This window comes from Rutilus rutilus (genome assembly GCF_951802725.1).
Source record: "Rutilus rutilus genome assembly, chromosome: 5".
Classification (NCBI taxonomy): Eukaryota; Metazoa; Chordata; class Actinopteri; order Cypriniformes; family Leuciscidae; genus Rutilus; species Rutilus rutilus.
The window spans coordinates 36775205-36795151 of record NC_140213.1 but is presented as its reverse complement, the minus strand read 5'-3'; the positions used below and the strand labels follow the sequence as shown (position 1 = coordinate 36795151).

At 35.8% G+C, this 19947-nt stretch overlaps 2 protein-coding genes across 7 annotated transcripts; one reads left to right on the top strand and one right to left on the bottom strand.

Annotated features, from left to right (window-relative positions):
- Positions 1-180: 180 nt before the first annotated feature.
- LOC311290180 (NAD-dependent protein deacetylase sirtuin-3) lies at positions 181-14946 on the bottom strand. 6 transcript variants are annotated; one of them, XM_084408509.1, is made up of 9 exons: positions 14648-14946; positions 12539-12611; positions 11713-11841; positions 6753-6936; positions 5131-5310; positions 4823-5055; positions 2697-2797; positions 2451-2612; positions 181-1820 (listed from the first exon to the last, which is right to left on the bottom strand). In XM_084408509.1, the coding sequence occupies exons 4-9, from the start codon at positions 6926-6928 to the stop codon at positions 1533-1535; spliced, it is 1140 nt and encodes a 379-aa protein (XP_084264635.1). In that variant the 5' UTR covers positions 6929-6936; positions 11713-11841; positions 12539-12611; positions 14648-14946; the 3' UTR covers positions 181-1532. The 6 variants fall into 6 exon arrangements, with proteins under 6 accessions (XP_084264635.1, XP_084264631.1, XP_084264634.1 ...); XM_084408505.1 differs by lacking the exon at positions 14648-14946 and adding an exon at positions 8961-9081 and having other exon boundaries at positions 12539-12736; XM_084408508.1 differs by lacking the exons at positions 12539-12611; positions 14648-14946 and adding exons at positions 8961-9081; positions 10044-10142 and having other exon boundaries at positions 11713-11843.
- On the top strand, positions 14215-18319 carry tmem263 (transmembrane protein 263). The gene is made up of 3 exons (XM_084408511.1): positions 14215-14495; positions 16092-16162; positions 17153-18319. Exons 2-3 carry the CDS (start codon positions 16099-16101, stop codon positions 17449-17451), a joined length of 363 nt encoding a protein of 120 aa, XP_084264637.1. The 5' UTR covers positions 14215-14495; positions 16092-16098; the 3' UTR covers positions 17452-18319.
- Positions 18320-19947: the final 1628 nt, after the last annotated feature.

Below are 19947 nucleotides of genomic sequence, written 5' to 3'. Positions count from 1 at the left end.
TAATGCAAGATTAAGTTTATTAAACTGCACTATCAAGCGATTGCTTAAGGATATTGAATATGACTGTTGCTTCACCAAGTAAAATCCTTAGTATCCAAATTCCAGTGTTGGATTTCTTTATATTCACTCAATTTAATATTCCTTAGTTGACCAGATGCAATGTACAAAAAGATCAGAAGGTGAAGAGACAAATATGAATGTTTATTAAATACTATAAGATGCAATGTCTATTAACAGGGTAATAAAAAGAACAGATAACAAGCGTTTTAATATTCAAAGCACAAATGGCAATGTCAAGTTAACAAATGCAAGCGCAAACTATTGACCATCATATTCAACTGGAGAGGCACATGGTTCCATTTTTGTTTTAAATGCAACCGTTGCATGAATCAGAAACACTGACAAAGACCGCTGGTCAACAGGCTTTAACCAAACATGACAGACCGCACATATGAATAAATTAAAAAAAATCTTTTTATCTTTAAACATTTAAATGGGCATTCAGGCTTTTTGTCCACATTTCCCAAAATATGCCAAACTCCTATCAAAATCCTTGAGGGACATGAACATATGATCAACGCGATTACCAGCGACTTCACTGATCCTGTGCAAAATGGAATTGCGCTTATACGCAGAACCTCTCTCACACACACACACACACACACACACAGCAGCAGGATATTGGGGTTCTTTGTGGCTGACCAAAGACATTTATTAGAGTTGTGGGGGGGGGGTTGGAGCTCCCGCTTGGAGGCTGCAGTGCCTGTGAAAACACACAGTGGGGGCACTGCACACTTGGGAGGTCACGCCTCCCATGCTAATTTAGCACAGTTCGCTCACTGGGGCCAAACCAGGACTCGCGGACTATGAAATAACCTACAACTAGCAAACATGAATATATAGACACACAAACACACATTATTCCCAATCCTTTACACAAAAACCCCTTTCTGCACCAAAATATACCACCAACTTCTCCTAAAATCTCAAATACAGTTTGTAGAAAGCTAAAGGAACCTTGACATAATACATTCTTGGCTTGCCCAGAGATAATTAGCCATACTAAATTATTAAAACAATCAAAAATAAGTGCCATGTTTGTAGTTTTTCCCCCCTGCAGTAACAGGGCCTGATAAAAATGTACAATTATAGCCATTTAAGTAGAGCTAAATCTGCTAGTTCTCTGCGTATACATTACGGACTTTAAAAGAGCCAGATTTTCCAAGATATTCTGATAAGGGTTTTCAGTCAAAATAAGCAGCAGACACTGATTTCTGCTGGGTTTAAAATAATGAGTCTAAACATGGCCAAGTTTCACTGCCTGAACAAATATGGCTGGAGTTCATCTGGTCAGAAAAAGACACCGCTACAAATACAGTAAAACTGGCTGTTAAATACTGGTAAGAACACTGACATAAAACATACAGATGTGTTGAATTAGATAAATATCAATGCAGGTCTTGAACCTTTGCCAGGTCTCCATTCCATAGCCAAGGTTATTTTAAACATACAGAGCATCTCTGAGGATGATATTAATGCATGCTATCGGTCTCAGAGGAGTCACTGTTCTCACCGCTGCTACTGCTGGGGTCAGTATAGGAACAAACACCATTTTCATGGCTGTTCATCAGGTCTTGGATCTCAGTATGCCACCCCAGGATCTCTGCAAGTTTTCGGACCGAATCGGAGAGATCCCCCAGCTCCATGTAGTCGCCCCTCCTCAGGGGCCTCCGTTCAAAGGGCCCGACCGCATCGCGGTTCAGCAGCAGACGAGGCACTGTGGACTTTACGGTGTTAATCAGGCTGGCGAAGGGCTCAATCTGTCACAAAGCAGATTAAATGTCATAATTTTAGATTTTATAATATTAAGAACACATATAAAGAAATAACTCAAGAACGCATTGAATTTATAAAGCAAAAGTAAAGACTTTTACAATGTTTCAAAAGACGTTTGAACTTTCTATTCAAAGAATCCTGAAAAACAAAAACGCTTCAGTTTTCACCAAATCAGCATATTAAAATAATTTGAGGAATCATGTGAAAGATGGGAGTAATGATGCTGAAAATTCAGCTTTGCCATCACAGAAATAAAAATCACATTTTAAAAAAATATAGTAAATCAGAAAAATTATCCTCAATTGTTAGAATATTTCCAAATACTACTGTTTTGTTATATATATATATATATTCCATTAATCTCAATCAAACATTCCATTAATGCAATGTAAAAAAAAAAAGTTATTACAAAAATAAAGAACTCATAAAAGCTGTATGTAGAAGTTAATAAATGAATTAAAATCACCAAAACACTGTTTAAAATAAAGTGTAATCTCTCACTGCAAAAGAACTACAGTCAACTATACTTACATACAAAATAGATTTTTATCCGTTTATTATAGTTAATACGGTAATAATAATAATAATAATAATAATAAAGATTTTAAACCCACCTTTAAAGAAGTGCCCATGATCATGAGAAGGTCAGCTTTTGGGAAATCTTCAGCATGTTGAAAGTACTTTTCAGGCAGATCCTCTCCAAAGAAAACAACATTAGGTTTGACTGCCCCGGCACAAAAAGTACAGATGGGTACGTTGCCGTTCATTATAGCTTGCTAATAAAAAAAAGAATGGAAGATTATGTAGTGTGCTAAAACGGTGTGCAGTCTATGAGTGATCTAAATTACAAAATTGATTACCTTGGCTTCCTCTGCAGGATATGGTGTATAGCAGAGGTGACAGGCAGCAGTAGCGAAACTCCCATGAGCCTCCACGAGTTTGTCATCTGGGATTCCGCACACTACAGACAGGGTTGAGAATATAGCACACAACATGTCTAAATGGAGTTCCCTAATAGCCGCTTTCCGACCGGAGGAACCTTTTCACAGTTCCTAGAACTATTGGCTAAAGTACCCGGATGTCGGCGTGTTCGCACCGCAGGAACTAGGAACGATTTTAGTTCTAGGAACTCCATTTGTAGGAACTAATTTAGGTCCTACTTCAGAGTAGGGTCTAAACCAGCACTATAGGAACTATCCGTGACGTTAGTGTACGCTGATTGACCGAACGCACGCGGAACACCAGCACCCGCCATTTTTAAAACAGCTAGAATGTAAACACACAGATTATAGCCTATATATTTACTCCATAAACTAACTATACAAACATGGAAAACAGTGATAGATGGGTCTCTAAACCTTTATGCTGAAGAGAAAATCCAACGCAACTTTGAGGGGACCAAGCCAAACATGAATATGTTTATCTGCCCAGCTAGCAACACTGGACATCAACCACATAGGCTAATAACCTTTTTTTCATATACTGTCTACTTTCTATTACAGTTCTATCTAATAACATATTAAACTGTACTGTTAGATAGATTGCTAACTAATAAACACAGAGAATGCGAGCATTCATTGTTTGCTCTGGCGTTCTCAGCGCCGCCAAAATAAAAGTCAGTCGCGCCGTCAAAATAAAAGTCACCGTGCCTGCGTCACTCCCTTACCCGTCCTACCAGTTCCTATGGCCACTTGGCCAGTGCGAACGCAAACAGCAAAACCGAGTTTGGGGGAGAGTAGTTCTTAGAACTGTTTAGAAGTGGACAGTTCCTAGAACTAAGTTCCTAGAACTACTTGGTCGGAAAGCGGCTATTGACTCACCCTCAAGTTGTTCCAAACCTGTATGAATTTTTTTTTTCTTCTGCTGAACAAAAAGATCATATTTTAAAGATTTTCAGTTACCAAACAGTTGATGGGCCCCATTCATTTCCATAGCATTGTTTACCCATGCTAAGGAAGCCAAAGGGGGCCCCCTCAACTGTTTGGTAACCCATATTTCATATACATAATATTTTGTGTTCAGCAGAAAAAAGAAATGAATACAGGTTTGGAAGAACAATGTCCCGCATCCTCAATAAACAAGCTACAATTAGTCCAAAACACAGCTATTAGAGTTCTTACTAGGAAAATATGATCATAACACACCAATTTTATTATCTCTACACTGGTTACCTATTTAGTTCTGCATTAATTACAAAGTATTGCCACAGACCTATAAGGCCCTAAATGGTTTAGCTCCTGTGTATTTAACTAATCTTCAATCGCCTTACAATCCATCACGCTCTTTAAGGTCACAAAACTATAGGCTTTTGATAGTACCTAGAATAACTAACTAAGTCCACTAAAGGAGGGAGAACATTTTCACATTTAGCTCCTAAACTCTGGAATAGCCTTCCTGATAATGTTCGGGGCTCAGACTCACTCTCCAAGTTTAAATCAAGATAACCATATACAGTTATATCAGATCAAATGCACATGATTATCCTTGAATAATGTTATGAACATCACCTACGCTAATTATTTTCTACGGTTTTATATTGGGATGCCCATCCTGAGGTAACTAGAGAGCATGTCAGCTCCAGTTTGGATCCAGCCTATTATGAAGACTTCAGATGCCCAACACCCATGAAGAGATGGTGCCAACCAACGCGAAGACTTCAGATGACGCAAACTCTGAATCAACATGCACCAACGCTAGATTCTCTAAAATGTCAATAATTTGTTAACAAACAAGTATTCATTGCTTCAATGAGCTCATTGTATCTGCATTAAATTATTACATTGTTTAAATTAATCCATTTTTAGCATTAGATTTTGTATATTATGTACATTTCTGAAATACATAACTTAGACAGTTACCTCTGATAACAGAACACTCTAAATTATAATGGACTCATGCACTTTCTGTAAAGCTGCTTTGAAATGATGTGTATTGTGAAAAGCGCTATACAAATAAACGTGAATTGAATTTTTAACTTTAATCTCACGTTTTTCAAGTCCATCGATGTTCTGAGTGTACATGCGGAGCAACAGGCCCTTCTGATGCAGCATACGGATGAAATAGTGAACGTAGTTTGGACGGTGGTGTCCAGGGTACAGCTCTTTAGCCAATGAGAAGAAAGGATGAGGATTGTCAGAGAAGAAGTCAATGTTAAAGATGGCCTCTGGATAAGGGATGTCATACTTCGCAAGGTTTGCGTAAAGACCCGTCCCTGGTGTCCTGATATAGAGACAGTTGTTAACTGAGTGACATGATGATTTAGAAGTAGTTTAAAGGTTTTCAGTAAGTATCCACCTGAAGTCTGGTATACCGCTGGCTGTGCTGATACCTGCTCCAGCAACCACCACAATGTTTCGCACACGTCCGAGCTTCATCAGCCTGCCGATAGTTCCCAAAGCCTCGCGGGGCACAGAGCTGCCAGAGGCTGAGGAGAGAACAGATTTGGTGCTGGGACTCTGGTAGGACTTCCCTTCCCTAAAAAGAAGGAAAAATGTATAGAAAAATAAACAAACATAAAAAATAAATAAAAATAAAAATAAAAACCTGTCATTTTAAAAGATTCTCTATTTAGTAGGGGTGTAATGATACATTGTTATATTGAGATATTACAACATAAAAAGACATGTATTGATGTAATGATATGATTCACGATACAGAGTTTATCCAAAGCTCATCTTACTGTATTTATAAGGTATAATCCACACAAAAATGAAAATCATGTACTTTCAAACCTATGATTTATTCAACTTTCAAACACAAATGAAGATATTTTTTATGAAACCTGAGAGATTTCCATCCTTCCATTTAAAGTCCATTCCTTCAAAACCTAAAGATCCAAAAATGTCATAGGCATCATAAAAATGATAAATCGAGTGGTAGCATCATAAAAATGATAAATCGAGTGGTCTAATCCAAATCCAAGTCTTCTGAAGAGACACGATGGCTTTATATGATGAACAGATTTACCACAACGCGCATACTGTAATAAACACAGACGTTCAAATAATTGTGTGACGCGCGAAAACACAAGAGTGAGTAAATGCAGAATAAAAGTTTCTGGATGAATTAACATTTACAGTTTGAGTTTGAGAATTGTCAGCGGGACATAGTGAGCACTGGGAGAGTGTGTGCGCGGTTTAAGATCCACCGAATGCCTGCATTGAAAGCGCGAGTACTGCATGAGAAGAGAATGAAAGTTTACAGAGTTTCAATGAAATTACTTCATTAAACTACTATACATATTGTTGAATATAATGTATAATAATGCACTGGGAGAATATTTGTGAGTCCTGATAATAATAATATAACAACATTATTTCAATAATAAAAAAAATTAAAAAACGGTTTGGCTTAAAATATCACAATAAGTATCGTATCGTGATTTGTATCGAATCATGACATGAGTGTTTTGTTACACCCCTACTATTAAGCTTTTATTTATTTAGTTATTTATTTATTTTTAGTAATTTCAGCACTTATTTTTACTTCTGTTGCAAAGGCAACGGTTCTAATTGTTTTCTACTTTTTTTTTTTTTAAGTCAGCATGAAACAGATGGTCATTTTTTCCCTTTTCCGTGTGAAAATGCTTCTCAAACAAGAAAAAGGGGGTTTGTCCATCATTTAATGAACATGCTAAAACAAGAGAGAACCAACAAATCATTTTGTCAGATGAATACCTTAACCAAGTTTAGGGTTTTATTTTTCCTTAATATATATATATAAAAATATATATATATATATATTTTCTCTTGAATTTTGATCATTTAATCAATTTTAGGGTCATAAAAAATAAATATCTTATTTGGACATTTATGTCACTAATGTATGTTTTGCAAATGCTTAAATCTTGCTTGGAAAAAAAAGCTTTTGTAATTGCTGATTGTTTGAAAGCACAACATAAGGATGTGGCATCTCACCGTGCTAACAAGGCCTGCTGTTCACTCACGCTCATTAGGCTGAGATCATCAACAAGGCCTGAATCTGTAGGTTTAGTGCGCTGAGAGCCCTGAGTGGTGATGATAGAACTGCGGGTCACCCTGGTGACGCCAGGCGGATTGATCCTTCTGTCCCTACTCGACTTCGCCTTGCTCATGGTGACACCTGGAAAGACACATTTAAGTTTATTGGTGTAAGTTTTCATTTCTAAAAGTAAACAGCTAGATTTTAGAAGGAAATATCAGTCCTTGCAAGGCTGCAATAAATGTTAAAGATTTAAGCAAGCTTAGATTTTATGCAATGCTGTACAAATGTGCTATAGACCAGGGGTCAAGAAAACTGCATATATTTTCATATACATTAAGTATTGAGTTGAGTTGACCCCATATAAGAACGATTTCTGAAGGATCAAGTAACTGTAACACTGAAGACTGGAGTAATTGCTGCTGAAAATTCAACATTGCCATCACAGCAACAAATTACAATTTTAAAATGCATTACATTTTTTTAATCAAATAAATGCAGCTTTCGTGAGCATAAGAGACTTTCATAAACAAAATCTTACCGACCCTGGTATGCATGTGTGAGTATGTTTTTACAGTACCTTGTAAATGCTGTAACTATGCCTTTTAAATAAAATTGGTTCTAATTACAGAAGAAAAATAAATAAATTGTTATAAATTGTTATATATATATATATATATATATAGAGTGGTGGTCAAAATTGATGGCACCCCTGATAAATATGATAAAAAAATGGCTGTAAAAAATAAATCTGCATTGTTTATCCTTTTGATCTTTCCTTCCAAAAATTCACAAAAATCTAACCTTTCATTGAAGTAAAAGAACTGAAATTGGGGGGTAAATTACATTATAAAATAAATGTTTTTCTCCAAAACACGCTGGCCATAATTGTTGGCACCCCTAGAATTTTTTATGAGAAAAATATCTCTGAAGTATATTCCCATTAATATTTACCTTTTTTAGCACACCAGGGTGACTAGGAACATGAAATTGTCCAGCTATGACTTCTTGTTTCACAGGAGTTTAAATATGAGGAAACACAAAGGCCAAATTCCCTTAATCATCCATCACAATGTGTAAAACCAAATAATACAGTTCTGATTTGCATCAAAAGATTGTTGAGCATCACAAAATATAAAGTGGCTGTAAGAAAATATCTAAAGAATTGAAAATCCCCATTTTGACCATCAGGGCAATAATTAAGAAGTTATAATCAACTAAAGATGTTACGAATCTGCCTGGAAGAGGATGTGTGTCTATATTGTTTTAATGCACAGTGAGGAGGAAAGTTTGAGTGGCCAAAGACTCTTCAAGGATCACAGATGGAGAATTGCAGAGATTACTTGAGTCTTGGGGGTCAGAAAGCCAAAAAAAAAAAAAAAAAAAATTATCAAACAACCCCTACATCACCACATGTTGTTTAGGAGGGTTTCAAGAAAAATCAGATAAAAAATTTATATAATATATATATATAATTAAAAGCTACACTTTTTTTTTTTCTTAAAAGACATGTTTTTAGAAGACACTTTTTTTTTTTAAAGAGATGACATGAATTGCTAGTTGCTTTTTCCTTTTACATGTCTTAATCCACCCATCACAATATTTAAAGTGTAATTAAAATCATAGCAGAGCTCTGCTGTGCCCTGCCTTTGGCTGGCGTAAAGCTTCAACGTATTAAAACTGTCAAGCCCCAACAAAGCTAATGGTTGTAATATATTTAATGTCCCCCTCCACTTTCGTTCAACAGCCCACAGCTGTGGCAGCTTTACAGCTCGGGGAAGGGGAACGGGTACAAGAGGTGTGTGTGTGGGGGGTGAAAGTGTCCAGGATTGACTGTGTGTCAACAAACCCAGCTGGAGGTGAAAGGAGGAGGCCATTTAGACCAAAAAAAAAGGAGAGTGAATGGAGACAGATGATGCAGAGGTAGAATCCAATAAAGAGAGTTTGTGGGAAGCGAGAGGTGAGGAAGATGCCTGGAGCCTTGAGAGGACATTTCTCAAGCCTTTGACATCTTCTAAGGATGAATGACGGACAGTGACTGGGACAGACAGAGAAAGAGGGAGAGAGAATAAAAGGTAAGAGGGGATACAAAGAAATACACGCAATAAAACAAGGCCTGCGTCACAGAATACAAATGTGATAAGACGGGGCTTTCAACGACGCACCTTATCACAGCCGAAAGGGGCACCGTTATCACATTCACAATGACACTGGGTCAGTGTTCGGAGTGATAAACAACTACCAGGGGATGCAGGATGCAGGCGAGTGTGAACAAAATCTGGCAACCTGCAAAACAAGAAAGACCCACTATAACCGGCCATGACTCAATTCAACTCACTGGTTTCTTAACTGACAAAGCTAGCTGCAGATGAAATTGAATTAGTCAATTGTTGGCTATTTAATCTTTTTAAGCCCATCAAGGCAAATCCTCATGAGATTCCCCTCTCCCACTTCCAATGGTGTAATGGCTACTCCTGCGGAACTATTAAAAACTACAGGGAATGGGAGGTCACTGCCTTTGACTCCTCGCTAACCACAGAGACACTGCTGTGCACATCCAATATTTCACAGCTGAGGTTATTAAGACTCGCACAGACGGCATAAGAAATCTACAGTACAATGCGTTGCTCTGTTCTATCAAAGTCAAGGACTCAGAATGCATAAAAAAAAACCTTGTCCTGAAGTAGGAAGCCTGAGGGAAAAAAAGTCTTAATATTCATGACTTTAAGACATTATTTTTACTAATTCAGTTATATTTTAATAACAGTAATAATGACATCCAAAAATACCAAACTAGCAGCTAATAATAAAAACAACAACTATAATTATTATTAGCCACTACTTTGATTAAAAACATTAATTATTTTTAATAATTATAATTATTAATAAAAACAATTATTATTATTGATGCTATTATTAATAGCCATTAGTTTGATAAATGATTATATCTCTAAATTAATACAATTATAAAAATAAAATATTAATCATTATTAATATATGATTGCCATTAGTTTGATAAATGATTCACTATATTTTGATAAATCATAACTATATAATAACATCAATAATAATAATAATAATAATAATAATAATAATAATAATAATAATAATAATAGATTATTATTATTTTGATTTGTGTAGAAAAATAGTTTGTTAAATAAATACTTTTAATAAAATGGATAATTCTGGTCCTTGATTATGATTGGCTGGGACATGTTCAAAGCCGTAAAAATACTCTATAAACAAACCAGTGTAAAAGTAGCCCAATTCCACGGGAAAACCACGGACTCTGCAACACTGTTGCTGAGTCGCTGAGTCGCTGTTCTGCGTTGTGCCTAACACGAAAACTTAAAAGATACATTTTGGTTAATGCACTATGCCCATGGATACATTCCTGTTACCTAACGCTCACTATGGAGAGGAGGCAAAAAAATGTGTGTATATATTTTTGGCTACTTTGAAAGAATAAAGAAACATCCAGTCAAACCACATGCAAAACTATATCTTAACAGAGACTTCACCAATCATAGGCACAGGGGCTTCTCTCCAAAGAAGAGGGAAAAACCAACATGACCAGTGGTGTGACTGAAACCATGGAGAAGAGGTTAGCAACGGGCAGACAGGGCAGGAATGAGCTGGCTGTCAGACTCAGAGTTAGTAAGACAGCACAGAGTCATTGTGCTGATATTAGCACACATCTCTGGCCTCTCGCTGCAGACAAATTGAGCTTAATTAGTTGAGCTGTTTGTCGATAAGCAGAAAAAAAAAAAAAAAAAAAGACTAAGATAGAAAATTTGTTTAGTATGGAATGTTATGCTCATTTATTCTTATAATCTTTCTTTTTTTGGGGTGGGGTGGGGTGGGGTATATGTATATATAATATACTTTTTTTTTTTTTTTTTTTATCGGTTTAATGTCTCTATTCTTGCACACAGCTAGTTTTTTTTTAATCTCTGCTGCCCCCTATTGTGGAGACACTGTTACAGTCTCCATGAGGGCCAGCCGGGCCAGCAGGTCAGTAAGGGGGTTAGTAAATAAAAAATAAATTTAAAACAAAGTTTTACATATTAAGCAAGTGTATACTAAATTGATTAAAAGTGACAGTAGAATCGTTTACATTGTTACAAAAATAATATATTTCAAAAAAAGCTTTTCTTTTGAACTTAACGTATTTGTAATGCCTGCTGAAAAGTCATTTTACTCAAATACAGGCATGGACAGCAAAATAGACTTTCAAAAACACTTTCAAAACTTTTGAACGGTACTCTACACACACAGTACATTCATTTTTTTATTAAGAGATCAATAAAAATATTAATAATTGCAAACGCATTTAAGTATATCAGTAAGAGAGAGCAAGTCAGTAATAAAACTATTTAAACATCACACAAATTACATGTCCTTCATTTTGAGATCACTGAAAGTAATTTGTTAACTGTAGTCAACTGCTGATCCAGTAACAACTATTACTCAATGAACTCCTTTGATAAAAGATTTGTCAGACTGATTGATACAACCCCATAACTTGAGCAGGTTCTTTTTAACGAGACATACAAAAGACCCTCATGAGACGAGAGATATTTACGAGTGCATGTTTAAACATGCAGTCCTCAAGGAGAGATTTTATTGCGAATTTTTTTTGTGAGACATGGTCTTTTTATGTCATCACATTCAATCAAAATCAGAGTGCGGTGCAGAAACAATATTACAAACAACCAATGACAATCAGCACACTGTTCAGAAGGCCTAATGTTATTAAATGCTGCCACTCAGTGGCCAAAGTACAGTGAAATGAGGGAGCAGGGTGTAATATTAGAACTTTTTAAAGTATCTCAAGCAATTGGCTATTTGTGAATTCAAACATTTAAAACCAGTTAGGGCAGAGGGGCTCAATCCTGCTCCTGGACATCTACTTACCTTCAGAGTTCAGATCAAACCCTGTTTGTTTCTCCCGAAGAACTTATTTAGCTGGTTCAGTTGTGTTTGATCAGGTTTGGAGCTGAAGTGTGCAGGAAGGCAGATCTCCAAGAACAGGATTGGGCACCCCTGAGTTAGGGGATAGAAATTAATGCAAAGCTATCAGTATCAACATAAATCACTAAAATAATTGCTTATTGGTCATTTCTTCCATAGAAACACAACTGGAGCCACATTTCATACAACACACATTTTGTTTGTTAACTACAGTAGATAAAGTAAACTTATTATTATGAATATATTTTAAGATAAAGTCAGGTCTAGAATCAGGGATAAGGGCAAACACAATCTGTATATAAAATGGATTTATAAAGTAGCAAAGAAAGTAAATGAAGGATTGGTCATAAGCTTTCTAGAACATTTCATATGCATGTAAAAATATGTGCAAGCAAAAGCCTCAGTCTGGGTTTAAAATAGAAATAATCAAACAATACTCTGCATTAATAATACACATGAGCAGAACATGCACAATCCCGTTCTTTATGTCTCGCTTGGTTGATCAATAATCTGCACATTCATTCATTCATTCATTCATTACACTGTGATGAGCTGCAAGTGAACATTGTTACAGTGTAGCCAATAACGAAACGCTGCATTAAATATATGACCATATCAAAACTGCCCATTGCTCATGATTAAAACATAACATTTGGCGGCCACAGAAAGCTAGAATATCAGATTTTTTGCTAAAAACTTGGAATATGCCTTTTAAAGGTTAAATATTTAGTATATTATGAAACATAAAACTAAATAATTAGTTACTTGCCTTATTTGTTTACCCGACTGAGGAAGAAGGGAAGACAGTCAACACGAACTGCAGCGAATCGATAATGATAAACCTGGCGACAAAATAACAGATTGGGAATTAATTACATATATATCCACGTGATGTCTACTGCAAACTGAATGCCATATTTGACTCTAAACATAAACAAGTCCGTTCCCGCAAAACATTACAAGCTGCGTGACAATACAGGAAATACGTCATTTTATGAATAAGGGCGGGAAACCAGCTGCTGCAGATCAACAGCCAATAAGAGCTGCTGGTTTAATTTGTTAAAACACCTGTTTACATGCAGTCCGCAGTTTATTTGCCAACCGCCATAAAATACCCAAAGAAGAAGAAGAATCCGCAGTTTAGTCTTTTAGTAACAGTTTATGTCTCTGTTAAAGGCTAAAGAGCAGGATCTCTATGACATATAATAAAATAGTACTTCCTCTAGGGTTGGGCAACATTTTTAAGAACTGACTCCCTTTTGGTTTGTGAGAAAATTAGCCATTGGAATTACATAAAGTGGAATTTACAAATCAAGAAAATGTGACACAATCTTATAACAAACAATAGATGACCCGTTAGGTGTTCTTTTCGGTTTCCATCTTGTCAACACGCTTGTGGTTTGGTTTTATATAGACTGGAGTAAATTAGTGCATGGTTGTTGTTGTTTTGCATGTGCATGGTCCAAATTAATGTATGAGCTATATAAAATATACCAGTGAAATTTCAAACATTGATTATTTTATCAGTAAGATATTGATGATTGATTTTTGAATTATTGAAAATGAATGCAGGTGGTAATGTGGCCATAAGTCATGTCACAAAGCGGTATCATTCTGAAGGGGTTTATTTTGAGATAATGAGCAGGTATGTACATTATACCACTTAATGTAGCCAGAAATAATGGTTGGAATTTATAGGCCTATTAGCATATTACAAGAGAATGGTGAGATCACCATGTTGGAAGGATGTTGCCCTGGACAAGAGTCATTATTCAGAGATGTTTCATTGTTAAATGTTGTGATTATATTGCAATTTTCCATAAAATGTTTTCAGAAATACCACATATGTTGTGTGAATGATAAACATTAACCTGTTTGTATAGGTAATTGAAAATGAATGTATTTTTAAAAACCACTTAAAGCAGTGACATTAATTTGAATTTCATTCCATTTTAACTCAAAAAGGAATTGCAATTCTACTGTACATCATGTTCAAATTATTGTTTGAATTTAAAGGCATTCTTAATTCGATTCTGAATAGCACACAGCCCTGCTGCTAACAATCATTTAATGCTTTCGGATTCACCTTCACAAAAAATCTGCAGGAAAATGGTCAAGCTGGTCATTTTCTGACAGGACATTACTCACCTACATTTTAACCCTAAAATAATACAATGCGCTATTCAAAGTACAGGTAAAGCACCTTTAAATGGAGGTTTCTTAACAGCACATTGAACCCTATTTTTACAGACTTTTAGTTAATTATAAAGTGAGTATAATCACTTTGCACTCTTAGTTCTCACTTTCCAGTCCATTCTCACAAGTTCTTCAAAGAGACAAGTTAGTTGATCCATATGTCCACTATCTGGTCAAGTGAACAGAGCAAAGATAAACCCTTCATTTTCATAATACTTTACATACAGGCAAAGCATGGAGTCATCTCACACACACCAGAGGGGTATGAACAAGAAAGAAACGTCACTTCCTCTTCTATGTGTCCACATTGGTACGTGGTTAAAAACAGCTAGGACGCCACGTACACATTATTCAAAGATAGGTCTTTATAAGAAAAGTCTTGTCAGGTCCCAGATCTATCGTAATTTTAGCGTGTGTCTTTTTGAATCGCTGAAGGGAGCACCATATTTTTCCTTTGGAACAAACAAGGGGTGGAGACAGAAGTTTCCAAATTGATCTGCAGAAGTTTACAGCAGCAAACTTCTAACACAGTAAGTATACACTACAGCTGGCAAAGTTTTCTTCTTGCATGTTATACAGGGGGTTGTTGATATTTTCTTCTAGTTATATGATTTGATTCACAAGAGCTTTATCGACATGGTAGACAATGGCTGGATGGATTCTTGTAGTGTATCTCTCTTACCTAACGTCATGTAACTGTCGTTTAATGAGCTGCCGCCCTGTTTTCATGTCATTTTCTTCAAAGCTATCATTTTCTCCTCCTGGTTAACATGTTTTCTTCGAAAGGGGTTTATTATAAATGTTTATAAAGGCCAAATTCCTAAAAGTCTATATTTTGTCGTTTCCTACCTAACGCTTAATTTTAGTGTGAAATAAAACAACGAGTTAATTCATGTGCAGGTTATTGTTATTCATTCCCCGGGAAAGAAAATACTTCTCTCAAAAGCGCCACGTCAGATTCAGTTCAGAAACAGAAAAGGTTTATAGCGACGTTCGATTCACTAATGAATCATTCTTTTGAATCGTTTTCAATGACTCGTTTGAAACTGAAAGAATCCCTCCGAGCGGTTCTAGAGTTAGGCTACGTATTAAATATTTCAAATAAAACGGACTGGATATATGTTTATGACTTGATATTACAGTTTTACACTGGATACTTTAATTTAATGTAAAAATAAAATAAAACATGCATGAATAATTTATATCAGGCCTAGTTAACGTAACTTAATTGTAAGTCTAAATTATTTTTGTTTTTATGAGTTGAGTCATGGCTGCAACAGACTGAACCTCAGAACATAATGAATCCTGTCAGTGACCACGTAATGATGTAATTGGACCAGCGCATAAAATAATTGATTTTTTTAACCTCTTCTTTTAAATTCGAAAGAACCGATTCAATGACACGAGTCTGATTATCTTTACTAAAGTTCGTTTTAGCACAGACATGATACTATGGTGTACTTGTTCCAGTTGTTACGTCATAAAGTTGCTTCAAGACCCTAACACTCATTTCCACTCAATCTATGATTGCTTACGTGTAACTGTACACGTATTAATATACTGCTCAATGAGCTGTATTTTATCTTTATTGTCCTGAGTAAATGTCCCAATATATTATTTCAGAATAATAAATGATTAAACTGGAGATCTGCATCACAGCTGCTATGTTAATATTTAATTATGATTTCTTAATTTCACTCATGTTCATATGGTTTACTAATGAAAATAAATATTTCTCATTTCAATTTAATATTCATATATTTCTTATTATTGCTTCAAGCCATTTATGAGCCTTGGTATGGTAAATCCCATATGCAGTCATTTTATTTGTCTTAAAATAATCTCGTGTACCATGTTTGCAGGTTAACAGGGTTGTAATGTTAACAGGGTGTTGCAGGTTACATTTTGTTGACAGAGTAAACTGGTCCTCCTGGTCCTATATTGATGTTTGTTGGGTTGAAGCCCACATTTAGTCCCAACCTTTCACCTGGTTTCTGTGTCTGTCCCGCCCAGATTCTTGGAAGACATATTACAATATGTTCTGTGGAAAATGAATGAGTGACATATTCCACATATTCTAACTGCCACATCTTGTTTGTAATTTTTTATTTTTAATTTTTTTGCAGAGTGAAAATGAGTGAAAAAAACCAGCAACAGGAGGAGTTACCTGCATACTTGAAAGACGAGCCTCCAACAGGTACTGGAAGTTATCCTGTCATTTTAATATCAGAGTGACTTGCCACAGTTATACCTTCTTGCAACAACCAAGCTTTTATCTTAGCATAGACATGGTAAATAAATAATTTTACAGCTGTCCTTTGTACATCTTCATGCTAGAGAATGATAACCCTCTCTGCCACATAGTGGTGCTCTTGCACAATCCAAGACTGACACTACCCTGTATTTTCCAGTCTTAATTTTCATATGTAGTAGATCTGTAGTAGAAGTTTCACATTTAATTCATTGTTACTTTGTTTCTTTGTATTTTTGTATTTCTGAGTGAAAATAGTTTCTACACCCTTATGTTTTCAGTGTATAGTAGTAGATCGGGTTATAAAATGTTGCTCCAAAAAACTGTTTAGACAGTAATATATGTTTGGCATTGCTTTAGATGACAAATTTTCAAATCAACTGGCATTTATTTTAAAGCAAGATGCCACAAGCACACTCTTCAAGCAAAATATTTCACAAAATAAGTTTGTGTTTTATATGATAAACTGTTTATATGCATGAATAAATAAGTAAAATCATGCATATTGTTCATCAGAAATATATTGCCAGCTACTCTTTTTGTTCTATTTATTGAAATTGAAAGCTATAATTGAAGTAAATTAAGTAATAATTACTTGTAATTGAAATGTGGATAGTATTTTTAATTGTAGGGATTCACATCATCATTTTATTTTGGTTACACTTTATTTTACGGTGTCTTTGCTACAGTGTAATTATACCTTTTAAGGACTGACTGATATTCATTAAGAACATGCATTTACTGTATGGTTAGGATTATGGTTTGGTTTAGCTGCATGCAATTATGCATTATTTACTGTTATTATGACAGTATACATGTAACAAGGACACTGTAAAATAAAGTGTTTTTTTTATTAATTTTTTTAGACTAGAGAGCTGCTCCATTATCTTATCTGATGATATTTTTAGTATTAACATTTCCTTTTATTTCCTGTAGATACCAACAAAGACCATCCCCAACCCCAGCCTGGCATGTTCTCCAGGGTGGCCGGTGGCCTGTTCAGTGTCACGAAGGGGGCCGTTGGGGCCACAGTGGGCGGAGTCGTCTGGGTTGGAGGGAAAGGCCTTGATCTCACGAAAACTGCTGTTACCTCAGTTGCGTCTGTGCCAGCGATGGGGGTGGGGCTTGTGAAGGGCAGCGTGTCTGCCGTGGCTGGTGGCGTGAGCGCCGTCGGCTCTGCCGTTGCCAGCAAAGTTCCCATTGGCGGAGGCAAGAAGAAGGACAAGTCTGATTGAATCACATGGCTCTGAGGTACATTTGTCAGAAGCATCTGCATCATGTCTTCTTTGACTCCTGAGCGAGATGATTGTGGAGTTCATGCTTACGAGCATATTTGGACCATATCCGTCTGCCTGACCGGACCAACAAAACGTCATTCGCAAGCTGGGTGGCCTTCATCTGCTCAATGCAAGAACTTTTGTTTTTGTGTTCTATTGGAATATGACATTAAGTGTGTGTTGTATTCAGAGTCAAACTGTTTATCTCTGAACTATGAAGTATTACATTTCTGACCAGAGATTGATACGTGGACCTCTAAATGTTCCGTTTGTGCTTCACTGAGCACACAAAGGCACATGCTTTGTGTCTGTGACCATACATACAACAAATCTCATATGTTTTAAACACGTTACAGTAGAATTGCTGCAAGCAGGTAGGAATGAAGATAAAGATCAATCAAGTGTCCCTCAAGGTGCTGTTGGGGGAAAATCACAGACTGTGGGGTGCTGATGGTGGCGTCCATCCATCTGATTGAGTGTTTGTGAGATTACTTACTTTGTGCCTCTGGGGTCCACGTCGATCCATGCTGTCCTCACACAACTCCAGCGATCGCTCTCTGTGTCCCTTGAAAAACAGAAACCATAAATCTGAATGCTCATAGTACTTTTTTTTTTTTTTTTTTTTTAGGGAAACGTGCATGACAATCCACATCGAAACATCTCTGTTTTGATGACTGTATCCCAAAACCCAGTGACATTTTCTTTTTTTCTTTTCTATGTGTCATTCTATTATTCACTGTCCTTTTGCTTCTTTGTTCTGTTTGCTCTTTTAGCCCTTTAATGTTTTTTTTTTTTTTATGTTTTTTTTTTATGGGCTAACAAAGAACCACATGAGGTGGTAAAGTATAATACAGTATTTTCTTCTAAAGTATTTGTTTTACCTTTACCAAAGATTATGAAAAGGAAAAAAAGTTCAGTGTATTTGAGGATTTCTTTTTTGTTGACGTCGATATGCAGTAAACTTTATGGTATTCAGTGTACTCTCTCTTTTTAGATAGATAGTTATCAAATATATTTAGTTTTTTGTTGTTGTTTGATTTGAGGCATTCCATATTTCAATGTAATAATGTGAATTGAAAGGACTTAAATAAAAAAAGTATCACAGATGCTTGCGATTGTTTACTCTTGTGGAAGGTGGAAGGTGCGGGCCTGATGCCAGGACACACAACTTGATTCCGGGTCTGGGAAGGTGGCTGGATTTGACAAAAGTATCATTTCAAAGCCATAAGCATTAAGGTTTGTTCACACCAAGAACAAAAAACTATAACCATAAAGTTAAAAAAAAATTACTCGAACTCTGAATAGCGGAGTCCACTCCACATCTATAATGTTGACACCGAAACAATATTGAATGTCAATTTCAAGCCAGTTATTTTATTTTGTTTTTATTTTAAACTAAAACAATTAAAAGTGGTTTTAAATCAAATTAAGCTGAACTAAATTAAAATATGAATATTAGAGGCAAACTTAAAAAAAACTAGAAGTTTTGACTTGGCCACTAACTGAAATAAGTTAAAGTACGGCTTAAGCCAAGTCCCAGACTAAAATGCATGTTTTGAGCTGTATTAACTGGATCTTAAAATATGTCAGTGCCATTGTTTTGTCTCAAGATGCACACCAGTAATGTTTTTTTCTAAGGCATGTTAAAAAAAGCTACTTGAATGAATGAGGCATTTATATAGCGCTTTCATATGTACTACAAATGTACTTCATATGTACTACAGTTACATCTAATGCGCTTTACAATCATGCTGGGGTCTTTCCTCAACCACCACCAAAAGTCCAAATTGAACTAAGGCCTAATCCTGGCTTAATTTAAGCGCTGTCTGTGAAACCAGCCCAAAGTGATATAAAAGTAAATTAAACCTAAATGGAAGTATAAAAAGCAAAACGCCAAAAATGATAAAAGCATACACAATTACTAAAACAAAAATTAAAATGAAAACTCAAAATAAAAGCAGTTTCAAAATATAAATGAATAATAGTAAATAAAAATACTAAAATAACCATCCCGGCTGAAGAACAATAAAAATACAGACCACCAATCAAAATCCTTCCTTCTTTAAAGTGCACGAAAATGATGTTCACAGACCATAAGCGTGCATTAGTGTGGACGGTAATATACAGCAGTGGCCAAAAGTGATGTCCGGCACAGGAAAAGTGACATCTTTGCCCTTTATCCAACATTATTAAAAATGTGTTACATTTTTGTAAGTATACTGCGTAGTGTGCTTGATTTGTGTTAATGCCAAATTGTGCAAACATTTTTGCCAAAGCTGTCATACAAAGAAATTATGAACACATGCTAAAAGAGAGAACCAACAAAATATTAATAACTGATGATGTTGTAGTAAATGTATTCGTATAAAAAAAGATTATGGACCATGCCATTGTCCCACAGCCTCTAAATCCTCAGGACCACCACAGGCCCCATAACACATAAAGCTAAGGTAC